Source organism: Camelus dromedarius, chromosome 8 (genome assembly GCF_036321535.1).
Source record: "Camelus dromedarius isolate mCamDro1 chromosome 8, mCamDro1.pat, whole genome shotgun sequence".
NCBI lineage: Eukaryota > Metazoa > Chordata > Mammalia > Artiodactyla > Camelidae > Camelus > Camelus dromedarius.
The window spans coordinates 68,328,202-68,340,413 of NC_087443.1; the positions used below are offsets into that span (position 1 = coordinate 68,328,202).

The following is a 12,212-nucleotide window of genomic DNA, read 5'->3' on the forward strand; positions in this document are numbered from 1 at the left end:
AAGAAGTCAGATAGAGAGGGACAGACCCTGCCCCCCAGACAAGCTCTGTGGAGGGAAAGTGAGGCAGGGCAAAGGACTAGGACCAAGGCGGAATTGATTGGCTGTGATGAGGGTGAGACTGAAGGAGGTGTAACATTTAGCCTCAGGGTCCCCTCATGCCCTGTCTCTGGCATCTGCCTGGCACTCAAGCCCAGAGGTGTTGACATCAGATGCTCCTCGTTCAAGCACCCTGGTCCTAGGAACACCCTTGAGATCTGAACCTGCCCTTCCTCTGCCAACCCCTCCCCTACTATCAACCCCCCACCAAACAGAACCCCACCCCCTCATCCCATTTCCTGCAGAAACAGGGCAGGGGAATTTTGATGCATTTGAACAGACATAATCCAGACATCAAATGGCCGCTCCCTTTCTTTGCATGCCTGTCACCTCCCCAGCTTTTTATTTTATAATTTGTCGAAACTCCAGAAAAATGGAAAGAATGATACACTGAATATCGCTCATCCAGATAGATGCAACACATTTTGCCACGACTGCCTTCTGTCAGGATCGCTCATGTATATGTTTGTTTTGTTTGTTTGTTTCCTTGGTTGGTTGGTTTGAATCATTTACAACTAAATTGCAGACCACCCCCTCCCTACTTCAGCATCTTCTTAGAATAAGGACATTTCCTACAAATAAGGACAATACCATTGTCACTCTCAAGAAATTCAACATCAATACAATAGTACTCTCTTAACATAAGTCTATATTCAAATTTCCCAATTGTTCCAATGATGTCCTTTAGGGCTTTCTTTTTTTTTAAATCTAGGATCCAATCAAGGATCTCACCCTGCATTCAGTTGTGTTTCTCTAGTTGCATTTAATACAGAAGAGTTTTCTCATCGGTTTTGTCTTTTACGACATTGACAACTTTGCACTCTAGGCTAGTTGTTCTGTAGAACGCCCACGGTTTGGATCTGTTGTGTTTCTCAGGATATGCACTTTTGTCCAGAACACCGCAGGCTGACGGTGTGTCCTTGGTACAGCATGTCAGGTTGCACTCTCTCTTTTTACTGTTTTACCCCAAAACTGTTGGGAAGGCTACAGTAAAACAGAAAATTAGAACTTCTGCTGAGGTAGAGGAAGGAAGTATACCAAAATGCCTAGACTAGGCACCAGGAAGAGACATCACACTGATGGCAGATTTCCGGCCACAGAGACCCAAAGGGAACCTTGTCAGGGGCTAGAACTCTTGTTTTCTAAGTCAGAGGGCAGCAAACTTTATAAAGTGCCAGACAGGAAATATTTGGGACTGCACTGTCTCTGTCACCACTGCCCTGCCATTGCAACACAAAAGCAGAGTTAGACAATATAGGCGTGGCTATGTTCCAATAAAACTTTATTGGCAAAAGCACAACTGCTGGGTCCAGCCCAAGGGCCTTTGTTTGCTGACCCTTGATTTAAGTAAAAGAAAATATTCCAGTTATTAAATGAGTAAAACTTTCTGGGTACCAGGAGGGAAGGGAGTGGGAAGGGATAAATTGGGAGTTTGAGGTTTGCAGATACTAACTACTATATATAAAATAAATAATCAACAACTTTATACTGTATAGTGCAGGGAACTATATTCAAAATTTTGTAGTAACTTATGGTGAAAAAGAATATGAACACAACTATATGTATGTTCATGTAGGACTGAAGCATTGTGCTGTACACCAGAAATTGACACAACATTGTAAACTGAATATACTTCAATAAAAAATACATATAAATACAAAAAATAATAAAATTAAGGCTTAAGAGCAAACTACAGTCAAATGTAAAAATAAGGAGTAAAAATTCCTTTTTCTGGTAAGGATTGCATTCTAAAACAAACAAACAAAAAACAACAGCAACAACAACAAAAACTATTCCTATCATTATTTTTTCAGCAAAAATTTCGAGGCATGCCGTGTGCCAAGCACTATGCTCAGTATTGGGCAAAAGCATCAGTGATGAAATACGCAAGAGCCTCAACTTTCTGGAGAACCGAGCTTGGTGCAAGAGATAGCATGCCTATTAACTCATCAAACTACACGCTATAATGGGGACCATGGAGGAAATGAATGGGTGCAGAGACAAAACAATGGGGGGTATCATACTGACAGGGGAGGCAGAGAAGACCCTCCTTGAGAAGATAACATTTAAGCTGAGACCTAGTGATGGTCACAGGGGAGAGCTTTCTAGGCAGAGGGAACAGCAAGTGCAAAGGTCCTAAGGTGAGAGGAGCTTGCCATTTTGAACCCAGATGTGGCTGGAGTTTAGTAAGGAGCCGCAGGACAGAAGGGTATGGGAGGGGGTTTACAGGTCATGGCAGGTGTTTGTATTTTATTCCAAGAAAAATAGAATCATTGGAGACTTTAAAGCATCTGTCCATCTCCAACCTTAAGGAACAATCACCTAGACTAGAATCCTGTCACAACTGCGAGATCTCTGAGCTTAATTTTCTCATCTGTAAACAGGCTAATAAAAGCTTCTTCATAGGGTTGTTATAAGAGTTAAAATGCAACAACGTACAGCCTGGCAGAGGAGCTGTGCTATACGTGCTGATCACTGTAACTGACAAGATGGTCAGTACCTGGGCGGCCAGGTTCCAGCAGGACAGTAGGTTAGAACTCTAAGAACTGGGGAGAAAGGGAGATGTTTTGGACACTCAGTCAGCACAGGAAGAATGAAGATATCTTCAAATAGGTCCCACCGCCTCCCCCCTACTCTCCAGCCATCAGAATGAATCCAGTGCCCCTGTGCCCAGGATCTGAACCCCCCGCCCCAACCCCCATCCTGGGAAAGGCTCCACTGAACTCCTAGGAACTCAGGAAGGCGCCAGCCAGCTCAGAGGACTCAACCTTGCTCCGCTCTGTCATTCTGTTTTTCAGTTCTCCCTGATGTCTTTGCTCACAGACCCGGACCCAGGTGAGTGTGCGGACCACCCTGGGGCTGCCCCCCTCACGGGCTGGTTCTGGGATGGAGGAAAGGGGGCCTGCACATGTGAGTGTGGGCAGGACCTCAGGGTTCCAATGGTTTGGAAGTGTCACGGACCCCTTTGAGAATTTTCCCAGAGAAACACACCCCTGGGTATTTGTGTGTCCATGCACACAGACAATGCTTCACACACTTTTGAGTTACCTGTGGGCACCCCTGTTGCTCAGTCTCAGGACCCCAAGGGAAAAGCTGCTGAAGCAGTTAAACCCCTTCATCTGACAGAGAAGGAAACTGAGGCCCAGAGAGGCGAAGCAACCTGCCCCAGGTCACACAGCCCGTTCGTGGCTGAGAAGAGATAAAAAGGTGAAGGCAAAGTGAGGCTGTCTTGAGCCACGGCTCCAGGCCGGCCAGCCCTGTGCCACCATACTCACTCCACCCACTTTGGGGAAGAGCCAGCTCCTTACTGCTGATGCAGGCAGCCCCCAGGCTGGTCCCCCCACTGCTGATGGCCCTCCACCAGCATCCCCACTGTTGTCCCCTCTGCCCGGTTTGTTTCCTTGGGTGCTCTTCTGTCGCAGACACACCCACCCAGCTCTCCCCTCCTCCCTGTCCTGTTTCCTCTGCCTGCTGCCGTCAGCCGTGCCCAGGCTGAGCAGAGCTGCTGCTTCCTGCCACATTATCCATCTCGGTCTCTGTCTCTGGGTCTGAGTCTCCCTTTGCTGCTCTGAGACCCAAGGGAGAAACTCCTACTCACTACTCCACTGGGGCAGAGGACAGCATCCCTCACTGGTAGTGACCTGTGCTGGTCACCTGCAGAGGACAAGAGCCAGGAAGACAACAAGTGGAGGTTGCAGTCATGTCTAAACTTTGGATCAAGGGTCTCTTTGGAGCAAAAATGGTGAGCACTGGGCCAAATTCAGCTTGACAGTCAATATTCTCTGGCAGTAAAGCCAGAGAATGGGCAGACAGACTTGTGCCAGCTCAAGGCAAGTGATGCCTGGACCTTGTCCACCCTGGGTGCTCAGGCAATGTTTGTGGAATTGGATAGAAATATACATGAGCATGGTGTGGAGGGTTTAGAAAGGATCTGTGTCTTTCCCCAAAGTAGAGTGTTAAATTCAATAACGTATCATTCAGTTCCTTGGAAGAATCGTGTTTCAGGGGGCTTCAAACCAGCATTCACACTTGAAATCCAGGGAGGGTCCAAAGCCAAGAGATGGGAAGAGCTGTCCCATCCCCAGGCTGCAGCACAAACTGCTCAGGCATCACTGAAGGGGCTGCCTTGGTCTAGGTGCCCAAGAGACAGAGCTGCAGAACTGTGGGGTCACACAGAGGAAGCAAGAGGAGCATTGAAGACTCAAGGGACCTCACTCTCTTCAAGTATTTGAAAAGCATCCTCCACCTTGTGTCCATGAGGTGCACTCTGTGGAAATTAAGAGGTGCACTTACCTCAAGACACTTTACCACTACCTGCCAGAAAGTTGTAAAAGACATCTACAATGACTCTGAGTTTATGACACCCTGGATTATGCAGTGAACAACATGAACAACTGTACTCAGTGGCCCTACTGAACAGAGATCACAGAAAAGGGAGTGGATACAGTCTATGTGTCAGTAAGGCTTTTAACTTTAACTAAATGAACTGGAAACTACAGGGTCAGATTTGATCTGCAAACAGGAAAATCTTCCTCACCATCAGAGTGGTCCAAAAATTTGAATGGGCTTTTGGGCTCTTGGAGGGTAGTGAGTTCTCCATCACTGGTGGTATTTAAGCACAGGCTAAAAAAACTACTTAGTAGGGAGTGGAGAGTGTGAGATTTAACATTCTGAGATTCTGGGCTTTATAAGAACTCTGCCAGTAGTTTCTGATAGTTTGGTGAGCAGACCCCCCTGGCTTCCAAATCCATCTGGAGGTGTTCTGTCAGCTTCTAGCTGTGGAGCAGGGTGAGATGTAGTGGATGGGGCCTTTCTGCAAAGATCAGATTAGGGTCTAAAAACACCCCTATTTGTGTCTGATTTAATTTCACCTGAGGGTTGCACTTTGATGGAATTTGTCAGATTCCCTGCAGGCTTTAGACAACAATGTAGCCAGGGAAACACTGTGCTCTTGTCCACAGGCAAACTGCTTCTTTAGTTGGTCTTGCTGGAGACAGGGCATGGTGAGGGCCTGGCTGGAGCAGGAGGGGCCCAGGCCACAGTCCCCAGTGGGTGGCAGAGGAGGTGACCATGAAACAGCACAGACTCTGCCCATCTCCCCAAAGCAGGTGACACGCCAGCCAACAGGCCTGCGGAAATGCCTCTTCAAAGCTGGCTTGACTCTGCCCTGCAACACAGGCTGAGCCCATCCATCAGCTGTCCTGCCGCCTGCCAGCGAGGGTCTCTGCTGGGCTTGCCCTGTCAGCCGGATTGGATGCGTTAAATGCAGGCCGACAAGGCTGAGATGTGGGGGAGGCCCTCGGAGAAACCGTCTGTGCCACAGTGATGGATGGTGCCAACAGGGACGGCATTCCAGGGATTTTCATTCTGTTCCACACATCTGGCAAGCTCTTTAACCAGAGCAGCTGCAAATTCCCCATCACAGGAACTCTTGAGTTTTTCCAAGAGATCCCGGGTGTGGACCACGTTGATCCTGGTCAAGGGAGCTGGAGCACATGCTAAAAATGATTTCCCAACGCGTGTTTCTTCCTGGAAGCTAAAACCCATGGAGTTTCATGAAACACAAACCCACAAGAGGGCCCAGGGCTTGTAAAAAGGCAAAGCAGACTTGGAGTTAGGTAGACCTGGATTCTGATTCCATCTTCTGCCTTAGCTTTTCCTTTTCTGTAAAATAAGAATAATAATACCCATGCCATAGGGGTTTTTTTTACAGTTAAATAAGATTGTGGGCAACCACACTTAATTAGTGTAGTGTCCCATACATAGAAAATACTCAGTATATAATAATTTATTATTAGAATTATTTGAATTACCTCTGGATACTCTTACCATTCTTGTTGATAAATCCTAAAAACAGACTCTGATAATTAGACAAATCCACAAGGGTTTCTCTTTGTACCTGATATGAAATGCTTCTGACAGCAGCTCCATTCCTCCCGCAAAGCTTTCTCCTTTTCTGTAGCCTAGAGAAACTCTCGAATAATCTGTATTTGAACCTGGAGTCCTTTCCTACAATCTACCAATGGAACCAAATTTCACATCAGGCTGCATGCACTGCCTCTTACCCAGGAAAGAACTGGGACAAATTTCTACCCTCCTACAGAGCTCATCAGGCATTTTCTTCACCAAATACCTAAGACCCAAATCTCACGTGGTTTGTCCCCTCAGTTGCCCTGTTCACTCTGCTCCAAGCAGACACTGTCTGCTGGCAGAGCTATGAGCCCACTCTGCTGGCCATCAGAAGGAAGGGAGGCTTGGCCACAGAGAGAAAGCATCATCTGTCAAACACACAGATTAACTGCATATAGGGCTCTGGGCTGGGCACTGCTGGGTAGAAAGAGGGATAGACCTGGCCCTTCATTTGAAGAAACCAAATATCTAGTTGAAGGAAACAAATCCGGTAGACCAAGTTGAATACGAAATACAAGAAGGAGGTACCCTCTGAGATCTAGCCGTGAAACCTAAAATTCTGCAGCCACCTGGCCCACTGAGGAATTCTAATAACTGAAATTTGTATCCCACTGGCAACTAAATGTTAATCAAGCCGTATGTGTCCGTTTGTTATCACTACATGATACAGTTGAACCTTGAACAATGCAAGGATTAGGGAAGCTGATTCCCCCCGTGCAGTTGAAGATCCACCTAAAACTTTGACTCCTCCTAAACTTAACTGATAATAGCCTACTGTTGACCAGAAGCCTTACTGACAACATAAACAATCAGTTCACACATATTTTATGCGTTACATGTATTGTATACTATATTCTTACAAGTAAGCTAGAGAAAAGAAAATGTTACTAGGAAAACCATAAGGAAGATAAAATACATTTACAGCACATGTATGAATGTATTTACTGAAAAAAAAAATCTGTCTGTAAGTGGACCTGTGCATGTAGTTCAAACCATGTTGCTCAAGGGTCAACTTACACTACCCCAAACTTAGTGGTTTAAACCATTATCCACGTATTTAGATCTTAATTTTCTAAATGATTATTTTGGGGGGAAGAGGGGGAGGCAATTAGTTTATTTTTTTATTTTTATTATTTTTAGAGGGAAGTACTGAGAACTGAACCCAGGACCTTGTGCATGCTAAGCATACGCTCTACCACTGAGCTATTCCCTCCACCCCAGGTCTTAATTCTTCATTCTTTGGGTTGGCAATTTAGACTGGGTTCAGCTGGGCAGTTCTTCCAGCCTGGACCAGGCTCAGTTGATCTTGGCTGGGCCTCCTCATGTATCTGCAGTCAACTGGTAGATTAGCTAGGCTCTCTCCCATGTCTGAGGCCTTGGCTGGGGCTGCAGGGCCTGCTGCTGCCCCACATGTTCTATTATCCTCCTTAGAATAGCCCAAACTTGTTCACAGGGCAGTCACTGGGGTCCATGAAGGAGAGAAAGACAGAGGGAAAGAGCACAAGGCCTCTTGAGACCCAGACCTAGAGCTGGAACACAGTCCTTCCACCACAAGCTATTGGCAGAGCAAATCCCAAGGCCAGCCCAGCCCCACGGGTGGGGCAATGGACTCCATCCTTTGGTAGGAGGAGCTGCAAAGGCATATTGCAAAAGGTGTGGCCGCAGGGAGGGGTGAGGAATCAGGGCCCTTTTGTGCATCAGGTTGGCTCCTACCACAGTAGAGTGTCACTGTGAAACTTGAGGCTGCCAGGCCTAGACTTGGCCACACCTAGCTGCCCTTCCTCTTCACCGCCCTTTCATCTCTAGAATCAGGTCAAGAAAGCTGGCTTTCTTCCCCTACCCACCCTGGACTTGAGGCTCCTTTGATGGAAGCCACATCCCACTATTTTTTGTATGTTTCTCCACTGTTCCCAATGCCTTCCTGCACCTGGCATAATACTTGGCCCATTGTGGGTGCACAATACATGTTTCTTACCTAGACAATGCGCTTAAGTGGCAATAGAATAGAAAAGACAAAATAAGCACTAAGTTTGGATGTAGAGAAGCCTCCCCGGGTGCAGCCCACCCCAAATGTAGAGGATCTCGGTGTCTTCCCTTGCACAGTCCTCCAGCTGGATGGCTTCTGGTGATCTGGGGCCTCCAAGCCTCTGCTGTTTCTATCCACCTCCACCAAGGGCCCTGCCTGGGCCCTGGAGAGTAGCAGGGACTTACAGCCTTGCTTGGCAGGAGTATATAATTCAAAGCCTATGTGTTTTATCCCCTCCTTCTTTGAGCTGAGCAGAACTTGATAGGACTAGATTCAACTCAAAACCCTCTAACAAACATTTTGTCCATCCCCTGTCACCAAGAAAAGTTACACCATTCCATCTATAGGTAAGAACCTTCCCCCATTTTCAAATATTTGCAAAGGAGATCATTCATCATGGCCTTACCGGCCAAGATTAGCCAGTCTGACCCTCACCCTGTGGGAATGATGGGAGAAATTACAGGAGCAATCCGAAGGGGCTTATGTATAAACACTTGTTGGACAAACAAAAATAAATTCTCTGAGACAAACAGAAAGGAAGAAATGGGCCCATCGCCTCCTTACCAGACCCATTGTCTCTCCCCAGTGTCAGTTTGAAAGCTTTCATGTCAAACTCAGGAAAACATTCTTTCCCCCTCATTTTCTCACTCTCTTTCTCTGCTTTATCATGCTACAAGGAAAGGAACTTTATTTGCTCCAGGAAGACAATGGCCTTATCTTCAACCTAGATCCTCCTGCCTGGAAAGGTGGCCTCCTCTGGGAGCATTTTCATAGTTGGGGGAAAAGCAGCGCGGGAGAAATAATGAGGAAGCAAAGGGAGTCTTGACTTGACACTGTGATAAATGAGGTGAAAGTTTGGCAAGGAACCAGAGTTGGCGTATTCAAAAAGGAAATAAAAAGATAGCTCCATTTTAATGGGAAATATAAAACAGCCATTGTGCAAACGTCAATTTTTCAAAAGCCACAGAGATAAAGACTATAAGGGAATGACTGAGAGACGAGTAAGATAATGTGGTTGATAATCAGGCCGAGGTAAAGTGCCATCCTCTGAGTCATCAGCCGGCTCCGTGGGAGCGCCTTTTCAAGTCTGTCTCTGCAGTTGCTCGCTTCATTACCATATGCATCTCTGGACAGCTTTCTTACAGCTTCAGTCTGCCGACTTGCCATACTCCTGCCAGCTGGAGCCAGCAAACTCAACCCCACTTTCTTCAAATCCCAAACTTCTCTCCATAAGCCCCAGCGCTACCAGCATCTTCCAAGGCCCCAGGCAGCCCTGCACCTTAGTCCAGCCTGACACACACCTGCTCTTCCCAATGGACTGTCCTAGTGTGAGGTTTACAGCCATGGGCAACGCCATCCACTGCCCTCTCTTTCGGTGGGCAAGATCCGTGAACCTTCTCAAGGTTGTTCTTGGGTGATTCCTAATAGGCTGGATGTGCAATGAGAATGGTTGGACCCATTTCCCAAGGGTAAGTGTGGCTTATCTGAGGCAGTGGAAGAGGCCTGCTGATGCACTGAGACAGTGCAATCTGGGGGTTGTATGGAGATAAACTACCTTAGTTCATATGCTGCCATTTTTTAGCTCTGTGACCTCGGACAAGTTCCTTAACCTCTCTTAGCCTCAGGATTCTCAACTTAAAGTAGAGGTAATAATACACCTTTAGATCTTTATGAGAATGAAATGGGATGGTTCGTGTGAAATGCTTAGTGCAGGGCCCAGCACACAGTAGAGACTCAGTAAGTATTACCTGTTATGATGACTCTAAAGATACAGCTGGGAGTAGTTTGATGCTGAAGCCGAAAGTAAAGTGACAGGTTTCTTTGAGTTTATTAAGCTAAGGTGACTGATAAAGTCCCTTTAAGAAATTTCATCTATAGAACCACCCAATAAGGTGCTCAAGTTCCACTGGGCAGACCTCAAACGGGACCTTGGAGACCTCCTAGGCCCCAGTCACCTTCCTGCTGTTTTCAGGTGAGAAAACCAGGGCACAGAGGCTGCAACTGGCTTATCCAAGGTCATGGTTAGTGGAAAGCCAGAACTTGACTCCTCCTCCCCATTTCCGATCAGGTGTACTCTTGACCATACCTTATGCCAGTGCTGCCCTGCTGGGTCATAACACCCCCAAAATGAAAACTCATATCCCTGGCCCATCAGTTTCAGCAGCTGGAAAGACACATCCATCCCCCTTCAAGCCTAGAAATCTCTGGGAAAAAAAGGGGGTTTTCAGTGAAATAAATGGCCATTTATTTAGGTCTAATGGCCAGGGTTTCTTCTGTCCGGTTCCCACTTCTGTAGATTGGACCCCCGACTACTACGAGTACAGCCAGGAGAATTACAACCAGGAGGAGAACAGCAGCAGCCCCCTGGCCTATCCTGAGACCCCCGACTGGTACTATGGCGAGGACGGTAGGTGCCAAAGCTGCTGGGGGGCTGCGCTGGGAGGAGAGCAGCACACCTGAAGGGGAGTCTATCTGTGACCAGATGCAAGGGCTCTCTCTCTCTCTCCTCCTCCTCTCTGACCAGCATCATAAAATGGGTATTGAAAAAATTATTTAGACTGGCTTTTTTTTTTTCCAGTTAGAATCATATGCCATGAAAACAGGGGACATTCTTAGAGACCATCTCTCCAACCCTCAAATGACAGATGGAGCAAGTAGGGCCAAGAGAGGAGGTGACCTGGCCAAGGTCACGCAGCAAGTTAGTGCATCATCATCCAGGTCTCCTGATACTGTAAGTTAGAGTTATGTTCAAAGTCATTCCCAGGGCTTTCGTTACAGGGAGGTCCTAATTATGCAGAGGAGTCAGTTAGTGTTAGGCATCAGATCGCAGCATTCACAGATTTGGCATTGGCACATCCCTTCCACCTGTGCTGTGTTTTTCTTTTCTTTCTCCTTTCATTCTTTAGAAGCTTTGCACCTTTGTTAGGGTGTGTGTGTGTGTGTGTGTGTACTCTCACGCATGTGCTTCTGCTACATTTGCTTTTGTTTTTGTGGCTTCTTAACCCAAACAGTGGGACAGAAAGGAAAATGAGAAGCTGGGCCTAAGCAAAGCCGTGCGACTAAACCAGGAGAAGGGATGGAAAGCACTTAGCAGCCGGAATAAAAGCCGTGTAACTGTGAAGTGGCCTGGAAGGCAGGGCCAAGATACGGGGCATCAGGGGAACATCAGAAGGGACCATCAAAACAAGAGCCAGGCCCAGGGATCCTAGTTCCTGAACCAAAGAACAATGTGTGTGAACAGAAGGATAAAGAATTCCCCAAGGGAAGATCCATTCAGACAACCATGAAAAGCCAAAGGCACAGATGAAATATGACAAAATCTAACTGAACAAGTAGTTGAAGAAAGATGAAGGCCACTGGGTCATTTCCTCCTCGCCGTCAATTCTTCTGTCACCCTCTTGCCTTTGGTCTTCTTTCCTGATGTTCAGAAAGCTTGTGTTTCATTAGGGGTGGGTTTTCGTTCCCCACTCCTGACCTTCACCCCTGGGCACTGGGAGTAGGGGAGGTCTTCAGGCTTGTGAAATGCCTTCAGCATCAGAGACAGACCCCGTGGCACTCCCAGCGAGACTGGGAGGAGAGAGACACTGACGGTGGGAAAGGGGAGTTACTCCATGAGAAAGGCCCCATCCAAAGCCAGGCCAAGGGAGACAGTCACGGCCCCTTCTCGCCTGTCCTCTCACTAACCTGAATCCCTCTCTCTGGTCGTGTGGTGGCAGTTTCCCTTGCTCTTTAAGGGCTATGTGTGTTTCCCCCTTTTCCCAGTTACTGACTATGCAGTTTCTCTCTCTCTTGGGGCAGGAGACGGAAATTCAGGGAGCACATGGGGGCTTCTTGTCTGCCGTTCACTGCAAACATTGACTTCTGCCCATGTGTTTTAGATCCATGCCAGTCCAACCCCTGTGAACATGGTGGGGACTGCCTCATCAGCGGGGACACCTTTCAGTGCAGCTGTCCGGCCCCTTTCTCTGGAAACAGGTGTCAGAATGGTGAGTGAGCCTTCACTGGATTTGCTGTTCCCCAGGCTGAACAAGAGGCAGCTCCTCTGCCAACTCTAGGAGGTAAAGAAGGGCTAAATGATCCCGTGGAAAGGCTGATAACCACACATATTACACGATGCATAATGGATTCCTCAGCCTGGTCACAGGCAGCATCTCACTAAATCCTCACCTCCACATGTTAG

The 12,212-nt window shown here is 47.3% G+C and overlaps 1 protein-coding gene across 1 annotated transcript in view; it reads left to right on the plus strand.

The window, feature by feature from the left end:
* The window catches only part of HABP2 (hyaluronan binding protein 2), a 34,304-nt gene that overhangs the window by 9,449 nt on the left and 12,643 nt on the right, over window positions 1-12,212 (plus strand). Inside the window, exons 2-4 of the mRNA XM_010983224.3 lie at window positions 2,895-2,931; window positions 10,329-10,439; window positions 11,911-12,018. Of these exons, the coding sequence (XP_010981526.1) occupies window positions 2,895-2,931; window positions 10,329-10,439; window positions 11,911-12,018 (256 nt within the window). The remainder of the gene's footprint in view (window positions 1-2,894; window positions 2,932-10,328; window positions 10,440-11,910; window positions 12,019-12,212) is intronic.